The sequence below is a fragment of the Atta colombica genome, unplaced genomic scaffold (assembly GCF_001594045.1).
Source record: "Atta colombica isolate Treedump-2 unplaced genomic scaffold, Acol1.0 scaffold9, whole genome shotgun sequence".
Taxonomy (NCBI): Eukaryota; Metazoa; Arthropoda; class Insecta; order Hymenoptera; family Formicidae; genus Atta; species Atta colombica.
In genome coordinates, this window is record NW_017259583.1 from 3438636 (window position 1) to 3458768 (window position 20133).

The 20133-nt window shown below is 34.2% G+C and overlaps 2 protein-coding genes across 2 annotated transcripts in view; both read left to right on the forward strand.

The window, feature by feature from the left end:
- Window positions 1-7318, forward strand: part of LOC108693474 (E3 ubiquitin-protein ligase MYCBP2-like) — an 11885-nt gene extending 4567 nt beyond the window's left edge. Inside the window, exons 9-21 of the mRNA XM_018202450.1 lie at window positions 33-1577; window positions 1647-1818; window positions 1916-2301; window positions 2386-2515; window positions 2600-3006; window positions 3080-3194; window positions 3330-3520; window positions 4442-4867; window positions 4944-5315; window positions 5376-5600; window positions 5670-6442; window positions 6529-6896; window positions 6975-7318. Of these exons, the coding sequence (XP_018057939.1) occupies window positions 33-1577; window positions 1647-1818; window positions 1916-2301; window positions 2386-2515; window positions 2600-3006; window positions 3080-3194; window positions 3330-3520; window positions 4442-4867; window positions 4944-5315; window positions 5376-5600; window positions 5670-6442; window positions 6529-6896; window positions 6975-7090 (5226 nt within the window). The 3' untranslated portion in view covers window positions 7091-7318. The remainder of the gene's footprint in view (window positions 1-32; window positions 1578-1646; window positions 1819-1915; window positions 2302-2385; window positions 2516-2599; window positions 3007-3079; window positions 3195-3329; window positions 3521-4441; window positions 4868-4943; window positions 5316-5375; window positions 5601-5669; window positions 6443-6528; window positions 6897-6974) is intronic.
- Window positions 7319-9560: 2242 nt separating this feature from the next.
- Window positions 9561-20133, forward strand: part of LOC108693462 (WD repeat-containing protein 47) — a 68986-nt gene continuing 58413 nt past the window's right edge. The window contains exon 1 of the mRNA XM_018202426.1: window positions 9561-9627. The gene's annotated coding sequence lies outside the window, so the exon portion shown is untranslated. The remainder of the gene's footprint in view (window positions 9628-20133) is intronic.

Genomic DNA, 20133 nt, shown 5'->3' on the forward strand with positions numbered 1-20133 from the left:
CAAAGAATAGAAAAGTATATTATTTTTTAAAGGATACGCAAGAAAGTCCGCGCAAAGTGTCTCAAGCGCAAACGCAGACAAGTCCCGAAAGCGCTACCACAGCTATGAAGGGTCATTTCAACATCGGTTCATCCGGAATAAAGGACGAGCGACATTCACCGAAAATGAACAGGAGAGATCACATGAAAGCCGTAAAAACAAGAGCAAAACGTGCTATGTCACCCGCCAACGCACAGCAAAGTCCCAGTCCTAATCGTGCTCTAAATTTATGTAAAGACAAGGTGAAAGAAGCAATCAGTCCTTCCGTAGCAGAATGTCTGAGAGCTGTTTTCGCCGCGTTCTTGTGGCATGAAGGAATTGTACATGACGCCATGGCTTGCGCGAGTTTTCTCAAGTTCCACCCAAGTTTACCGAAACAGGGTGCGCTAGTGGTAACTAGACAAACTGTCGTGCAATCCAGCGATAAGCAGCAACAGGAGCAAAAAGCACGTCAAAGACACTCCGTCGAGGTGACAAATGCCGGTAATTATTTGCATATTCAGCCCAGCACGTTGGAGACTCTCACGCGATCAGCTGCGAACGCTAATGCCAATAGGAGTAGGAAAAAACAGGAGAACACGATCAAGGAAGAAATTCAGGCGAGTGCGGGCAAACTTAGTTCTCTGCCTGAGTTCCATACGGTCGCGATATTACCACCAGCGTTAAAGAGCTTAGTTTTTTTATGGGAAGAACTTAGTACTAATTGTCTGCAAGCTATCGAACAACAATCAATTTTGCCTAGTCCCATATCGCAGATACAAACGATGAAACTAGTGAAACGACCAATACCAGAGAAACGTCCTAGAGAGGACAAAATGAAAGAACGTGAGAAGAAAGGCAGCCGGAAGAAGAAAGAATGGAAACCCATTGGCAGAGCGAATGCATCTGAGGTTTTAGCTGGAATTGAACGGGAGACTATCTGTGAACTTTGTGGTTTAATGTTTCCACATCCAGTCACTTATCATATGAAAATGATGCATCCAGGCTGCGGCTGGCACGCGGGCGGAAAAGGATACAACAGTGGCGGAAACTATTGCGTGGGGTGGGCAGGCAATTGCGGTGATGGTGGGATCGGTGGTAGCTCGTGGTATTTAATCTGCGACACGTGTAGAGATAAGTATCTGAAGGCCAGAAAGAATAAATTCGCGAAGAAATTCGTAAGCGGAATTTCCAAAAGAAAAAATGGCACGAGCAAAGTTCTGTCTCCGATTAACAGTCCTGGCGGAAACGAAACTCATATAATTATGAAGAGCAACGCAATGTTTTTACTGGATTTAGCTAGTGCTTCTGGCTTTAATATCCCTAAACAGCAAAGACGACCATCGCAGACTTTATCGTCTGTAGCTGAGAATTATAGCCCTCCTGAGGCCACTGGACCATTTCCTCCTACTGGACCATTCCAATGTTTGCAAGCCTTAGGTGTTCATCATTCGCAGAGTCATGATGAAAGGTATTACGAAGAAACTCTGAGACGTGAAAATGGACAACAAAATAATTATGAGGGAAACAATAGTGCATTCAATAATACAAACGGCAGGGTAAGGAAATATTTTTGTTTTTTGCTATTTTTAATAATCAACATTTAATTATCGTTATCTTACTTCCAGCCATTGTCAGAATATCCAACGAGTGATAGTGATAATGAAAGTAGTAAAAATCGTAGTACCTTTCATAGATCCGTATCTATGTCTACCGGTGCACCTTGGGCTAGAAATAGTAACGACGGCAGAGTCGTTATGATGAGAAAACGAAATAACAGCAGTAGCGAAATGAATAACGGTTCGATTTTATTTTACACGATAATTATAAATACGTTAGATGGAAAAATAAATTTTTCTTAAAAAATATTAGTACAATATATCTTGTCGTTTTTCAGAAGCGGGTTCTTCGCTTCTATGTTATCCATCCGCTGCACTGCAGAAATTAGTGCCATCAATGGATCAGTCTGCTATAGTATCTACTAGTCAAACCGAAATAGCGAGTAACGATCGAATAGAAATTCTCATGAGACCTGTAATGTTGTTCGTTCTTCAGCAACACAATCTGCAACATCTGCAACTTGCGATGAAGCAAGCGTTACGCCGTGCCGCTTGTCGAGTTTATGCGATGCAAGCGTTAAATTGGCTTTTGAGAAGCGTAACGCAACCAATTTGTTTGCACGATTTACTTTGGTGGTTTGTTTCATCTCTTACACCAGTTGTTGCTTCTGATAATACGGATGCGAATGATGATGACAATAGAACGGAAAAGAAGGAAGATCATGTAAGTATTTTTAATAAGAATTTATTTGTTACTTGTTAGTATTTGTAGACGAATGTATTATTTAATATTGTGATTAATTTGTAGGATATGATTGGCGTCAGCGAGCACCCTTTAAGTGATTTAGTAATAGCCGGAGAATCCGTCAATCCATTACCTACTGTGTTTCATACTTTACTGCAAACAATTGCGGATTTAATGTTATTACCACCACTTGGTAAGTCATTATCAAATTAAAAGATATTTAATAAATGTATTATAATAATTTTAATCAATGTTATTAAATAACATTGATTTACAGGATCTCCGTTACAACAAGCTGCGATTCGTTGCTGGGGTATTCGATTTACGGCAGCAGATCATATGTTTTTACATAGAAGTCACGTATTTAGTAACATCAGTAAAATCCTATCGCGATCCGAGGAAGAAGAAGATGTAACAATGAGTATGCACGAGAGTCATCAATCAACAATTTCACAACAAATGAGTAGTTGGGTGGAAGCTTTGAAAGATTTAACTTCCAATATTGAGATCAAAGCCTCTAGTAGACAAGCCATGATTGGTAGTCTAACAGACAATTCCACAGAAACATTTTGGGAATCTGGAGATGAAGATCGTAATAAAACTAAAGTGATTACAATCCTCTGTGGCGCACATTCCTTACCTAGAATGTTATATGTACACATAGATAATTGCCGTGATTTAACAGTAAGTTCTTTTCATAAAACTAGATTTTTACTTTATTTAACAATATTTGTCTAATCTAAAATTTATTCATAAGCACAAAGTGTCAAGTGTAACTTTCTTATCTGGTATCAACGCCGATGAGATGATAAAACTAAGATATGTAGAGATCGAAAGTAGATCAGCTGGCTGGATTAATTGCCCAATCACTGGTAATATAAACATTTATAATTAGTATTAGATTGCATATTAAAGGCATTTAAAAAAATGTATTTTATTTTAAGAAGTGCTGACTCTGTCCCTCTATATATAATAATATAATTTGATTATAATGTTTTTCTTCACAGATCAACGTCATATAGTTGTGGGTATGGAACTAAAGGGCCCAGATAATTCTTTGCGAGTTCGTCAAATCAGATTGCTGGGCGAGGTCGAAGGAGGATCTCTGAAAATAGGAAAACAGCTAAGTGCACAGACTATCCAACAAAGAAATTGCGAGGCAGAAACTTTGAAAGTGTTTCGACTAATCACGTCTCAGGTCAGTACGCATAATTTTTTGCAATTTATTTTTTAATTACACGAATCCTATCTTCCTATTATATAACCTTTTTTTCTCTCTTAGTTTTTTCTCTTGTTTTTTTTCCCTAACTATTTCCAATCCTCTACTTTTTCAACGATTCCTTCACTCTGTGTTTCGCAGCCAGACGACAAAGACGTTTCTTCGCAATACCACTTTTAAATTTTATATTCTTTTGCCAATGAATCGAATTAAATATTCTTGGTAGAAGTAATTGTGTACTAATACAGATATGAAAATTTTTTTGTGGACACTATAACATTGTAATTATAAAGTAACTTTGACTATATAAATTCTAATTTATAATCTACAGACGACTTTCATTGCTTCATATTCAATATCATTGTACTTATTGCTCTGGCATTTTCATTGCTTTAGATATTGTGTTATTATATATTGTGTTATTATAATGTTTCGTTCTCATTATTTTTATATATTAACCTGAATTTGAATTTACGATGCTTGTGAATATTTTGCGCACTTTGACACCAATATGGCCTTTTATTATCTTGACTAACTTCTAACATATACGCTATATTATTGCGGACGTAATATCGGAATAATATTCATGACGTAATATTCATGATGACATGATGCGATTTTATAGATTGCTATTTGTTTTTTGTATTATTTTATTAGGTGATCCGTTTAATTTAAGTACATTAATTTAATTTATCTGTTCTATTTAAGTATGTTTATATGTAACATTGAGGATGACCCGATCGGGCTCGAAACGATGTCTGTTATTTGCTTTAGATCATGATAATTATATTTATTTTCTTTATTTACAGTTTTGCATTCTTGTTTTCATAGCCTTTCTAAACTTATTTTTAATTTTATTTTTTATTGTAATGTTTTCTGCAATGTTATAATGTATCACAGGTATTTGGGAAACTTATACAAGGAGAAAAGCAACAACAGATGGAATCGACAGAAGGTACTAATGAGGATTTAGAGGACAGTAACGATCTCCGAGAACATATGGTTGGCATATTGTTCAGCAGAAGCAATTTAACGCACTTACAAAAACAAGTATGCACTCATATTGTGCAAGCGATTAGAAAGGAGACTATACGCTTGAGAGAAGAATGGGAGACACTTTTATGTTCGCCGACACCTGCTAACAGCGTATTAAGCGACAATAGTGATCTTCCAAAAGCGGCCGATACTTATTGCTTCGAAATGCTTTCTATGGTTCTTGCTCTAAGTGGTAGTTCTGTAGGACAATATTATTTATCGCATCAAACCGGATTATTAAAAGATCTATTGAGTTTATTGCATACCGGATCAGCAAGAGTGCAACGTCAAGTATGTTCTATTAGCTTTGCAACATTAAATGTGTTAAATGAAGTTTGAAACAATTTTCAACATAATATTGTTTTAGGTAACATCTCTTCTACGACGAATATTGCCTGAAATTAAACCCGAAACACTAGCGAACGTTATAAACGTCGAACGACTACCGCCTACTGATTTCAGTATCGTATCCGCTGCGAACAGCGGCTTTACTCATGTTTTAGATTTTAACGAACATTCCGCCGGAATTCTCGATGTATTTTTAAGCTGTATTGCAAAAGCATTGACCGTGCAAGTCAAAGTGAAAGGAAAAGAAAACAATGGCAAAGCGCTTCAAACCGTTTCATTAGCTACTAGCATCCATCCGAAAAGTTATGTTGGAACGAGATGGTGGTTAAGGGGTTGCATGACGCGTAAGCTGGCAGAAGTAATAATTCAACTTTTGAAGGATATGGCATCGGTGAGTATTATGATTAATTCGTTTTGTAATATTTAAACTAATATGTTTTTTTACTATCAGGATAAATTATCTGAGGAATGGGCATCTGTAACGAAAGCAGCTATAGCAGAAAATATCCTAAACTTAACTAGACTGGACGAGAAGAGCCGCGATTCTACAGAATGCCTTCGATCTCCAACGCTATGGTTAGCACTGGCTTCTTTATGCGTTTTGAATTCGGAACATGTAGAAAGACTATCATCTGGTCAATGGAGCGGTTCTGAAGGACAGCAATTGCCACCAAGAGTAAGATTATCATTATATCTTCGAATTATTGTGTATAATAAGAATAACTAACTTTGCTTTTTTTTATAGCCGACATGTAGTAATCACGATGATGACGAAACTACGGCTATTATTCAATGTAATGTTTGTGGTAATTTATGCGCGGAATGCGATAGAATTTTACATCTTCATAGAAAAACGAGAACGCATCTTAGACAAGTATGTAAGGAAGAAGAAGAAGCGATACGAGTAGATCTTCATGAAGGTTGTGGCAGAACAAAGCTATTCTGGATTTTGGCTTTGGCAGACAGTAGAACATTGAAGGCATTGGTAGAATTTCGTGACGGCGCGCCGAGAAAACCGGTTGGCGCCACTACTGGTATTTGTAGATTTTGCGGTACTACGGGAAATACAGGTTTGCTAGCAATAGGCAATATTTGCGCTGATCATGATTGTCAGGAACACGCTAAAAATGCGTGTAACATGATTCATTCTTGCGGCCACATTTGTGGAGGTGTTAGGAATGAGAGAACTTGCTTGCCCTGCCTTCATCGTTGCGTATCTGGGACGGATTTGAAACAGGACGCTGATGACATGTGCATGATTTGCTTCACCGAGGCCCTGTCTTGCGCACCAGCGATTCAGTTGCAGTGCGGCCATGTATTCCATCTACATTGTTGTCGACATGTCCTGATGAAGCGTTGGGTGGGACCACGAATTACGTTTGGTTTCTCTTTGTGTCCGATCTGTAAAATACCGATGGATCATCCGACATTGTCCGAGCAATTGGCAAGTGTCAAAGAGCTATACGAAGACGTACGAAGGAAGGCGCTAATGCGCTTGGAATACGAAGGCTTACACAAGTAATATCTTCTCAATTTTATCATGCAATTTTACGCAAAATCTCCATTATACATAAATATATTGAAATTATTTTATTTTTTCGCAGAGCCGAAGGAACTTTTGCACCAGGCGGTCGTTATCAAGACCCTGCTGCTTACGCAATGGAACGATACGCGTATTATGTGTGTTACAAATGCCAGAAGGCTTATTATGGTGGTGAGGCACGTTGCGATGCGCAATTAGGCGGAGAATCGTTCGACCCTGCTGAACTAGTATGTGGCGGTTGTAGTGACGTAGCAAGGGCACAAATGTGCCCGAAGCATGGAGCAGACTTTCTTGAGTATAAATGCCGATATTGCTGTTCGGTGGCGGTATTCTTCTGCTTCGGAACAACACATTTCTGCAAGCCTTGCCACGATGATTTCCAACGTGTTACTACTATCCCGAAGAGTGAGCTGCCTATGTGTCCTGCTGGTACATAAAATTTTCCGATTCTCACAATGATAATTATTTTTCAAGGAATATAACCCATTATTGTTTTTTTCACCGAAGGTCCTAAGGCTAAACAACTGGAAGGAGATGAATGTCCATTGCATGTAAAGCATCCATCGACGGGAGAAGAATTTGCTCTAGGTTGCGGAATTTGCCGCAACGCGCACACATTCTAAGCTTCCAGTGCTGTTTTGTGATTTTTATGAAATATGGAATTGATGCAGATTAGAGTAGGATATGAGAATGAGATACATCATTTAATGCGCAATGATAAGTTTGCGATGCAAGAGGGTATATCTGTGTTAAGTAATGGATAAGCCGTTTCTATCGCTAAATTTAGTAATTAATTATTGACGGTAGACAGAGCGCATAAGCTTGTGTATCAAACTTTCACAAGCAAATCAAGAAGCGAATTTGACGTCGTTGCACGATGTAACAGAAGATATCTAATTATAATTATATACAATTATCTCTTTTAATTCGTAAAATAATATAATTCTCTGTACTATTTATAAGAAATGACCGAGTATTTAATACTGATAATACTCAGATAAGAGAGTTATTGTATGTAAAGGAAATGTATAATTAAGAATCATTACTCTAAATATCATTTAAATAATAAAAACGGGTGACAAAGATAGATAAAAATCAGGTTGTACGTAATATAATTATATATAATTATATATATAATAACCAGGGAATGAAAGTAACTTGTTGTATATTTGTAACGAAGTTACAGTTACAAATTATTTTTTTGGTAACTTTACTTTGGTAACTGCGTTACTTTTTTTAATAACTGTAACGATAATGTAGTTAAATTTCTTTGTAAACTGTAATAATAACGAATTTTACAGTTACTTTACACACGATTGAACACAAGCCATTCGTAGTGCTTGAGACTAGAAAGTCCCTAAGCACTTGTTCATTGTGGTTGGTAGTTGGTCGTCAATTTGAAAAAAGTAATGAAAAAGTACCAGAAAGTTACTTTTTCAAGTAACGATAACTGTAATGTAATTTTCAAAATCGGTAACTTGTTACTTTTTCTACTCGGTAACGAGTAACTTATTATTTTTAAAAAATAAATTTTTGTTCCCTGATAATAACATATATAAATAATTATATACATATATAAATATACATATATAAATAATTATATATATTAAACTCTTTATGTCTGAATACATCTCAATAGTTAATGAGTCAGTTTGGAAGTAGTATTTCGCATTTAGATTTTCCATTTGTTTTTATACTTTTTCATCAGTCGCGTGAATGTACACGCATTTATAATATTATATTCCTATTACTCATTCGACGCTCAGAACTTGTATCAGGTATATTATTTCCGTAAATGACTGTACGTGTTGCATGATCGTGTATATGAATGTTGCGTGCGCGCGCCGTTTGTTACTATTTACGTTCCTAAGTTTAAGAATTTAATGACAATTGCGAGAGTGTCATTGTGCTGATACGTTCCGAGATTTACACTATTTATTTATTACCGTATAGAACTTTTGAAAACCTCGCTGTTTTATGTTTCACCTCAAACGGGCCGACGTGATATAATTACGCGCATCAGTTATTGTTATTTATGTTCTAAATGTGTAAGAAAACATTAAATGGCAAAGAATCAAACGAATCGTGTTATTTTGCATCATGAGACCTCCATTATCAGTAATTAAAATTACAATTAATGTTAGATTAAAAGATCACTGAACATTAGAATGTAGAGATGAGAAGATTGAACTTGAAATATCTTAGGCTATTTTCAGTTTTGTACAATCAATTGCACCATTATTATATTGCATTTCTATACAGTAAATTTAACTATCAATTAAATTATTATAATATAAATAAATATATATAAATAATACTATTTCGTTAATGAATGAAAATATTAATCTTTTGTCATTTGCCAGTGAAAAGAGAAATTAAAGATTAAAAGATTTTGCTATAAGCAAGAAGAAGAAGAAAAGAAAGTTGTAAAAGATTTTACAACGAATTGTATTATAAATTAAAAGATTTTGCTATAAGCATTTTTGTCAGCTGAATTAATTGAAATTATTAATTACTGTATTGTCATGTCCATTTGCATAAAAATATTAATCTGTTATTCAATTTGTAAAAAAATTAGAGATTAGGGACGATGAATTTTACAATCAAAAATTTACTGTAAACAGTTGTAACCGAATTAATCGAAATTATTCATCATTGTTTTGTCGTATTTGTTTGGATAGAAATATTAATTTTTTGTTATTTAACTTGTGGAAAAAAAGATCAAAGATTAGAGAGTAGAGAGACGAATATATTATGCAATCAAAACTTTCGCTAAATATAATAAAAGTAATTTCCATCAGTCGAATTAATCGATCCTACGATTACTTATAATTATTATTTCATATTTATTATATATAATATTTTTCATATTTATTATATATAATTATTATTTCATATTTATTATATCATATTTTGTCAAAAAGCAAGTTATGGAAATATTTGCAGGAATACAGAAAATTTTCGTAAAATCATATCACAACTATGATCGAAAAGTAGAAATTCACGTGTCCCACCCGCCGTCGACGCCGGCGACGATCGATCCAAGATGGCGACGGCGCACGAGCGCCATCACGCGGCAGTGCGCCGCGAGCGGTCTCCGCGGAACGTGTAACGTGTGTGTGTGCGCGCGCGATCCTGACGTTTTTCGCCTCGATCAGCGGTAAGTAGCCTTTATTTACATGCCGTGCAACAATAGTTACATAATTCCCAAGACGTGTCGGGCGTCCGCCGGTGGCGGGTGCGAGTTTTTCACGCGCGATAACCGAACGGGAGACGTCTCTGCCCGAGAGAGAAAGAGAGAAAGAGAGAGGAGAACGTACCGAGAGACGTGAAGCTCCTACGCGCGTTCGTACCACCCTATCGCGGCCACCGTCGCTGTCATAATTCGCGACATTGCAGTTTATTTTTATCACGAGTCGCAGGTAATTGTGGCCGGCCTGTGGTCGAGCGAAATCAGCGAAATTATGCGCGTTCGTCTCAGCTCCATGTCTAATCTCGCGGATCTCTCGGAGTCTCTCTCGACTCGCACAGGAAAAGATATATCTCTCTTGCCTCGCGCGATTCTCGCGAGGGAATCAATTTGTCGCGAAAACGATGCGGACTTCCGGTTGTTCGTACACTGGCGATTACTTCGCGTCGTATTTTCCTCCCTCTCAACGACGCCTAACCTCACTTACAGGCACGTTCTGTCAATCCATAAGGGATGCGCGCAACATCGTCTCGGTTATCGTCCGTGACATTGCACTGGTTCATTCATAACGTGCGATTAATTGCGCCTCAGCATGCCTGCACAAGATGTGCTGTCAGCTGCCGTTAGTTGCTCGTGACGTTGCTTTATTTATGACTCTCGCCGCGATATAATGCGCCGGCTCGAAAACCTTTCAATTAATAATTTATTTACTTACTAACTTCGGCTCAACAGTAACTGCAAAGTGGAAATTACTGTTTCCAAGAAAAAAATTATTTTTGTTTCTTTGGGACATCTTTTATATATAATAATTTATAATATTATTTATGAAATAATATTATTTAAAATATAATTTATATCTACACATTTAATTTATATAAATTTATATTAAATTATTTAATTAATTCGTATCAATATAATTATTTATATCTAATTAAATCATATAAATTTACTATTTCCTTATTTTTTTTTCAATTTTATGCACATAAAAATTTATATAATTAATAAAGTCAGACACAAAAGAGAAATTATTTCAAATTTTGCAGAATTGTTAAATAATTAATTTTTAAAAAAGAAACGAAATGTTAAAAAAATTTAAAAGCCGGATGTTTTTGGATGTCTTTCACGCCCTTGGAGTTTCGGGACAAAGACGAATACAAAAAAGTAGATACCTATATTTGAATGTGTGTATTTATTACCGAGTACTGACGTCAACATGAATAGGTGGTTAATGTCAATATCCTTATATTCATCAAATCTTCAAGGAGGCCCGCAATTTTTATTCCACAGAAAGCTTTTACTGTTGACGTTTTTTTCCTCCGGTTTTATTTTTATTTTATGCTCAGCGCAGACGAACGGTAAATTACACGCTGTCTCGAGATTTAAATCGATTTCGCTTATGGCCCGGCTGCGTATCGCGATCAAGATTAGAAAGACTAAGGACGGTATTCATAGTTCCTTCTTATTTCAAGACTGTCTTAAATAAGAATCTTAAGACGCTAATATACGCACGGCCCTCTGATTAATTTGTGAACTTCTTAACACATTACTTAAAACGGTCTTGAATATAAGATTTGACTATAAATACTGGGCTAAAATCTCAATCGAAGGTAATCACGACTTTTCAGTATAAAACTATTTAAAGCAGAAACAGATTTTGTCAAACGCAATAAAATAAAAATGAAACTTCTCTGACGTGTAAGACTCGCGAGAAATAGAAGGAACATTTAATTAATAGAACGGGCAATTGTCAATTTGTAAATGAAATTTACGACGATAAACACTCCCTCGAGAACCTTCTTGGAGGAGCCATCGCGAAACTGGTTCAGACACGTGCGTAGCACGCGTCGGAGCACGCGCCTGTCACTCGTCTGGAAACGCTAGATGCAACACAATGCATCTATCTCTCAGCCGTATAAGTAAGAGCACTTCACTGTTTGCCACCGAAGTGAATTACCTGTCGCGAAGAAGTACGACGCACGTGCGATTACCTCACTTGAATCACGGGGACACTAACCGTTTCATTGATAAAATTTATGAAGGCGTTCTCTACGATCATTTCGCGGTTGATTTTAACGCGCTGTATGGACCGCCTCTTAATCGAAGTCACTCGGAGGCATCCATGGAACCAGTTTCGGTGATGAGAGATTTTCTCATACCGTTATTTTTACCCGTACACGTATGAAGTTGCAACGAAACACATGCGATCAGTATGTCCGCCCGATAATTTGGCCGACGATATTAACACAAGGTATTGTTGGACGGACAAAATATTGCTTCTCTGACAGCGCCACATATATGGGACATTATTTCGTTATGGTTATCTAATGATTTATGATTTAAATATGGTTTATTTAGATTTTTTTTAAGTCATCTAATGAAAGGCATACTGACTTTTTAAATTGATAAAGACTTTATAAATTGCACAGAAAGGTTTTGCTGAAATAGCTAAAAATTCTTACTAAACCATCAAAATAATTATGTATTGTAGAACGCTCAAGTTTATTGCTAGAATATCAAAATTTTTTTGCAGTATTATATGTTCATCATGTTTGAATCTTTTATGCAAATATTTTAATGGTCCAATAAAATTATTTTCAGATTTATATTTAGTTACATTTTTAGATTTTTTAGCAAAATCTTCATCTTTCCATAAAGATATTCATTTTAGTTTATCGAGTCTCATATTTCATGTGAGACTCGATAAACTAAAATGAAACATTACGCTTGTAAAGCTACGGTCCATTTAATGCTACAAATGCTTCAAAGAATTTTTTTGATTGATCAATTAGTAAAATTCTTTCTTTTGAATGATCAATCAAATGCTTCAAATTTGTAATGTCAAATGGACTGCGTCTAAAAATATGACTATTGAAATACGAATATCGGATAATTATAATAAGCGACGTGATCTTCGTAGCAATGACGAAACAATTTAATATATCATTCATATTGATGTAAAATATTAATAAGTTTGTGTTTAATATACGATATCTTCATTTCTCGTTATTCAATGTTAAGGAATTGCTCTACCGCTTTAAATTAAAGCACAGGAATTTCTAATATTGATCTAATGTCAATGCTAATTAATTTTCCTATGTCGTAAATTATTGAATTGATTACGTCGGTATTAATATACTGCATTTTGTATGAATGTATTTCAAAAGTGTGAAGAAAAAACTTTACATTTTCTCTTCGCTTCGATTCTTTTGCTATCTTTCTCTCATTCGCTACTACATGATAGAAAGTTGTAAGATGTCAAACTTATCGCATCAGTGAACGCGACGTACATTAATCGGATAAATATATTTGCAAATGCACGTCGTACACGCTTTTTCTTTGTCGAAGAAATCCGGTTGACTAAAAGCAATTAAGCGATTAATAGGATGAATTAACAGTTAGACGGAAAAGTATTATTATTTCTCCTATCCTATAAACAGGAAAGGAAAGTTCATGAAATTATATAGAAACATGCATTTATAGGGATATTTTATGATTTTATAAACAAAGAATCTAATATCGTTCCTTTACTTCAAAAGGACAACTAAGAAACATCATTTTTTAGTTATTATCATAAATGAGTTAAATAAACATTACTATTAATCAACAAAATTGAATTTATTTCATATAAAAATCATCTAAATTGTCATAACTAAAAAAGAATGTAACAAAAAAAAGAGTGTAACAAAAAAAAGAGTGGCTTTAAAAAGAATCATTAAAATTACTAAAATTGTTATTTTTTAAAGGTTGTAAAACGAATATAACAAGAAAATCATTTAATTATGATAAGAATATCTTTTTACCGATATTAATTAATAATTTTCTCTTAAGTTAAAAATAACTTTTCTTTTGTTCTGAGAAACTTAATTTTTTGGAATTGTGTTATTTTTGAAGTAAAGGAGCGATGCTTCCAAAATGGAGAAACGAATTTATATTGTATAGATAGGTTAAACTTTTATTTTCAGTAATGAAAGAGATTTGATTCAGGGCTTATCTGAAATTTTTAAATGTCATGCATCATATCCATGAGATATTATCAGTGATTTAATCTGCAATTTAATCATGCAATTTTCGTATGGAGATGCAAAGTAGAAAGTCGCCAATTTTGTTCGGTAAATGCGTATAACTTACGGCGTTTTTTTGCAGCAGCGGTTCAGTCTTTTCACGCGAATTTTCTTGTCGTTGGTAATCATCTAGCAGAGCGGCTCGCGATATTTAAATGTCGCGTTTCATCGTATTTAGAGTGTAACCAAGATGGTGCGTAATGACCAAGACAGTGCATTCTAAATGCATAAGTTTCGTGTCAAAGTGTTCTCATTAATGCAATTAACGGCATTATAATCGGCTTTGAGTAATTACAGATCGACTGGATTTTCGTCTTTTCTTACTTCTATTTTTCGGACATTACTATAAGTGATTCGTCGTATTCTTGAACAAGCGAGAACAAAGATTTTCCGGCTCTTTCAGCAGCTTACAATTACCAACCGGTTCTTAACAGAGGATTCCTTCTTCGCCTAATTGCCTCTTGATGTATGAAACGAAGTGCCCTACGGGTTCTTCTTATCTATAATTTTCCTTGTCGGTACCATACTAGTTTATTGATCTTTCTCTTCCGCTTGCAGAGATTTTATCGTAATAAACTGAACGTAATGCAGTTTTAAAGTTAAGCTTAATAGTAACATATGTTATATTATTAATTACTTATCTAAGAGATAAATTTAAAAAATTTTTAATTCTTTCAAATTTAATGACAATATTTGATGATATATATTTTTACAGACTAACATTATAAATTAACATGTAAGGTAATTTGTTTTCGTATGAGTCACTTTAGAAAAAAATATTAGCTATTACTAAATATTAAGTACAATCCATATCAATCTCAATCAGTAGCTTTAACATGATAAAAATGATTACAAAGCAATCTTTTTAAATAAATAATTTCTGACATTTTCAGTTATCGGAGATTTTGTTTAATTTTTGCTACTTGTCTTTTTGAATCTCGAAAAAATTAAATCGGCTCTTTTATTCTGTAAAAGAAAGTGAGTCGAGACTGAGGGATTTTTTTTCTTTACGACAGTTAAAAATAAAGATTTCTTATTTTCGACATCGATATTGGCGACTTCAAACTTCTTCTGTGCTATAATTATACGAGGTGAGATTAGTTAGTATAGATTATCATCAAGATCAAGATGAAAGCCCGGTATTCGGAGTTACCGTAACGAAGGAACTCGTTGGTCACATGATTCGATATTGCACATCTACCGCAATGACCTGCCGGGCGATCGAGGCAACAACATGAGCTCGCTTACGCGAACACAGATGCCTAAGAGCCTGGTAAGGTGAATGTTCCTCCTCGGAATCGGCGCGAGCACCTTCAGTCAGACCTTCTTCCTCTCCTCGACATTGCGGACGATGCATCGGCTGGTTCTCCGCGATCTCGCGTGCACTTGCAGTCTACCGCTCGTCGAAACCGTAACTGTTGACGTTCTCCCGTGGGATCGTAATTCAGTATCTCAGAAATGCAAGGATTATAATACCTTGCAATTGAATAACATTCTAAAACGTCGATTCCAATTAAAAGCGAGTATTTATTTTTAATTCAGAATTAAAAAAAATATGTGTATCAGATATACTGTAAACAGTATTTCATGTCAACTATAAGTGCAATGAATAGTTTTTAGTGAAATTGTGAGTCGATTATTATCTCGGACAAGGTTGTTAACTCGCAAAATGTGGTGAGTCGTATGATTTGAATCCAGAAAATTATTCGCGTGTCGACTAGCCGATCTACGTGACTTGCTTGCCGTGCTAGTTGCGTGTATTATGTGCCTCGTCGATTCTTGTACGCCAATTGTCTGTGGCGCGTGCCGGCCGATGCAGATTGCAGTGCGTGTTTCTTATTGGTATCTCGATATTCATTCTCCAAGAAATTGACCAGGCTATATCTTAGATCACAGATCTAGGATCGATTCGTGTATAATAAATTCCAGAGTCGAACCTCCAGTGATTCGTGTTCAGATTTGCATAATCGATACATTACAGTGTACTTTAATACATTACAGTGTATTTTAATCGACGATTTTGCGAGCAATTTCCTCCTTTTTTTATATAGAACGACAAGTGTGATTTTCAAAGTGGAATTGTGACAAGAATTTATTTTAGGAATACAAAAATTGTATTGTCATTAAATGTCTATTTACGAATGTGTCACGCCGAAAGTTGAACCCTTGTGCAGTAATTGTATATACATATAAAATTTTTTCATCTGCAAGATATGGGACACAAGCCTTACCATGGTCGTCGTAATGTCATCGGCGATCGCTGTAATTGAGGATTTCTCGAAGGATACTCTAGGAAGGTACGGGAAGCATTATAGTCGCACTATTACGCTGATCTCGTTTCCAGTAATTACGGTTCGGTATAATTAACCATGGCATTTATGTATTACGACGTTAAGTTAGCACGTGCTATCTTATGTTCAATTACCAGACGCTATCGCGTTACTATATTTATTGAGCACTTTGAAAATAATCGTTTGGATAATCGTGGCACGATTATCTTCTCCAAACATTGTGTTACGTGAATTCGGTTAGAACAGACAACGGTAATAAATTTGGAGCCGTTACGCATTCAAGTCCCACGATACGCATTGACTGAACGCAAATTGCTCCAAATGGTTTCACGTCGAGTCCCGTATGATTCCCATGTGTGATCTCATTTTTCAAGCAGTCTTAGATAATTTGTTTCTTGCAGATCATCTTTTTTTTCTTAACAATATCACAGTAGTGAAATACGAGCGATCGGTTCCGATTCATCGCTCTCTCTCTCTCTCTCTCTCTCTCTCTCTCTCTCTCTCTGAAAACACTTTTCTGTATTATAAGAAATAGTCGTAGGAAGAAGAAATATTTGCGAATGTGTGTGTGTGTGTGTGTGTGTGTGTGTGTGTGTGTGTGTGTGGGAGAAAAAGATTTGCGTGACGTCAGAGTAGCTGTTGTTTTTTGGGTCGGTGAAATTCTGTTAAATCGTTTCTCCTCTCGGAGAAATGAATGCCTCACGACGACGCGTCGTTCATGCCGAAACGCACATGTCGGTGGATTGAAAGTACGTTTAGTTCTGATCGTGACGACGCATCACGTGGCCGGACATCACGAACTTGGCCTCAATCTTTCAGCGAATTCTTTATAATACTTATACATCTTCCTGGAAGATGTACCGATAATTGTACGAGCTCGAGAGAGATTCATGATGATAATAATACAACAAGATCTTAATAACAAGATTTTTATCTTAATAACAGAAGTGTGTATATAATAGAAACATTTTATTTATCGAATACATAAAAATTAATTTTTTTAAATATAGATCGGCTGATGTTTAATAATCATGAACCGAAAATGTCTCACTCTATTTCATTTAAAAATTTTATTTTACGTTAAGAACACAGATACATTAATAGCTTTATATTGTGTAAAACTTTAGTAAGAATTTTGTAGAAATTGCAGAAAATGTAATCTCACTGAAAGAAAGGATTTACTACGAACGCAAGAGGGATTACAAAATTTAATTGTTAAATTTGTTTCCTGTTTATAGCAATCAAATTTGCATATTTGACAAATATTTTGCATTTATATATTCCAAATAATCTTCTGTGACGAGTACAAAATTGCGCATTAATCTATGTTCGTTAATAATATAATTATGATCATTATACAATATAATTTGCCTATATTTTGCATTTTAATTTTGAATTTTCGCGCACTTGTAAGCTCTCTAAAGTTCTCAGTTTTCAGTTTGCAGAGCTAAAAGATAGAAGAGCTATTATATATTTGAATGCTCTTTATTCATTTCTTCTATATAATTAACATTGGGCTTGATAGTCATGTCACAGAGTAGAAGCAGATGATGTATTTATTTATGTAAAAGTTGGTGATTTATTAAATCCGTTGCCATTAGCTATTTACTGCAGCTGGTTGCAAATATGTTATATTTAATTTAACATTATTCAATATTCAATATAAATACTTTATTGTAAATATGTTTTATGTTTCATATTTAGGAAAATTCCGTTAATATACAGTAATAAAGAATAAGAATTAACTTTATTTTATTTTAATTAATAATTTAATCTCATCTTAATCTTTATCTCTAAATATTATACACAATTATATATTTGTTCCTTTAAAAATATATTTATTTTTATTGCAACTGTTGCAAACTTTGACTTTAATAAATATAATTCGATAAATATAATTCGATAAATTTTATTTGTTACACCTGATGTAAATACTTTTGCGATTCTTATTTACAAACAGAATTTGCTGTTATGGCATAAAATTAAGTTTATAGCAACTTCTTCTCTTCGTATTCATATTATTATGAATATACGGTAAAGAAAGATATTTGAGATAATATTTTATATATAAATTATCATATTAAGCATAAAATTGATCAATATAAATATGATTTATGTTGATCATTTTTTCTATGATATTAGTTAGAGAAATGAGGAAATCGCGGATTACTCAACTCTTTTAACTTCTATAATAAATTCAAGAAGACTTCCAGCAATGATTCATCGATAAGCAGTTCTACTCTGAGATTATATGGCATTTATGACGTCTCTCCGGCAATGTTTGTGCTGATTAAACTCATATTATCGTTATAACGACGTTATAAATTATTGTCAGAAATAATATCTAAATCAGGGAAAAGTCGTATTTCAATTCCATGCAAGTGTCAATAGCATAATTTTTAATGTAACTTGTTTCTTTAACTGGAGACAGATCGTAATGAATTTATGATAATGTAGTTGCGACACGAGTTGCGACATTGATAAATGAGCTTTTAAATGACTGCAAGAACTTTGGTAAATGTTATAAATCGATTGTTCGCGCTAAAATAATAATAGAATACCTTGAACTCTTTTAAATTTTTATATTGCTATAGAAAGCGATCTTGTCCCCCCTTCCTCACCCCACCCCAATTAAAATAAATTGGCATTTAACACGCGAATTAAATACATTCCCAATTAAGATCGAAACGCGATTTAATTAAATTTTAACTTTCTAAATTTTTGTTTTTTTTTTTAAATAAAAACAAATCTTAATACAATATATTCTCTAAAAATCTTAAATATATATATATATATATATATACATTTACAATTATACAATATATTTTCTTGTATTGTCAGAAAAAAATATACGACACACACACATTTTACACACTTTCCATTAAATAGAACATTGATTTTATTCAATGAAAGAATTAGTGTAGGTGCAAGGCGCAAGAATTATTCATGTATTTCTTCTTGTTTCTTACATCAGAATTCAATTTACTGCGGGATTCTATCAAGAAACTTTAGCATTTCATGTTTTTGCAATATGGTGTAAACGATAAAATTGAAATTTTAACCGAAAGTCACACCGAATTACATGGAGTTAATCGCATTCTTTATGGTCGCTTTTCCTAAGATCGTCAGCAGTATAATTTCGCACACAAGCATACAAAATGCATGACTCTAATTTATTACGCTTATACATGAGCACAGTGAGCAATGTCGAGATAGTGAGGAAGATGAGAAAAGAATCATCTGACTCGAAGTGAGCGCACGCTCAATTAAGGCGCGACCACACGATGAGGAACCGTCGTGCCGCGAGGTCCCTCTAGGCCAACGACGAAGAAAAGGGGGATTAGTGCACGCTCAATTAAGGGGAGTACGTAGCCCGGAACGGACATTGCTCCAGAACACGTCGCGCTGTACCGACTTCGTCAAGTACATTCTTACATTCTTTGCTTGATATTCGTTCAAAGGTTAAAGTTGCATTTAGAAGCAATTAATGCGACACTTGATGTCAACAATTTATTTTCTATACATAAATAGACGATATTATTGTAAAAGTAATGTATTTTAATATTCATTTTTTTATGTTAATTTTTAATTTTTACTAAAAAAACAATAATATATATTATCTGTGTGAAATGTGTGTGAACATATTTATTTATTTTATTACACTTGCACTATTAAAAATTACTCGCATTTTTATGAGATTAGAGAGAAATTTTTTAAGAATTTTTTACAATAGTAATAGTAATATAAATATAGTAATAGTATATATAAATATAGAAAAATATAAAATGTACATTTATTTACAAAAATATTATAGAAATGTAGAATATTATCTATAAATGTATGTGAACGTATTTATTTATTTATTACACTATTTTTTAAACTTTTTGAAAGTGACTTATTAATATAAACATACAATTAAGGAGCGTATAGTCTCAACTCAAGATTGTAAATACAAATTTTATGGTTTAACGTATTAATTCGAAATACATTATTTTATCTCTTAGAACATCTTGAGTTGTGGCTATATGCTCCTTAATTGTATATTTTTATTACAATATTATGAAAATTAATTATATTCTTATAAGATTAGAAAGAATTTTTTTTTTAATTTTTTACAACAGTAC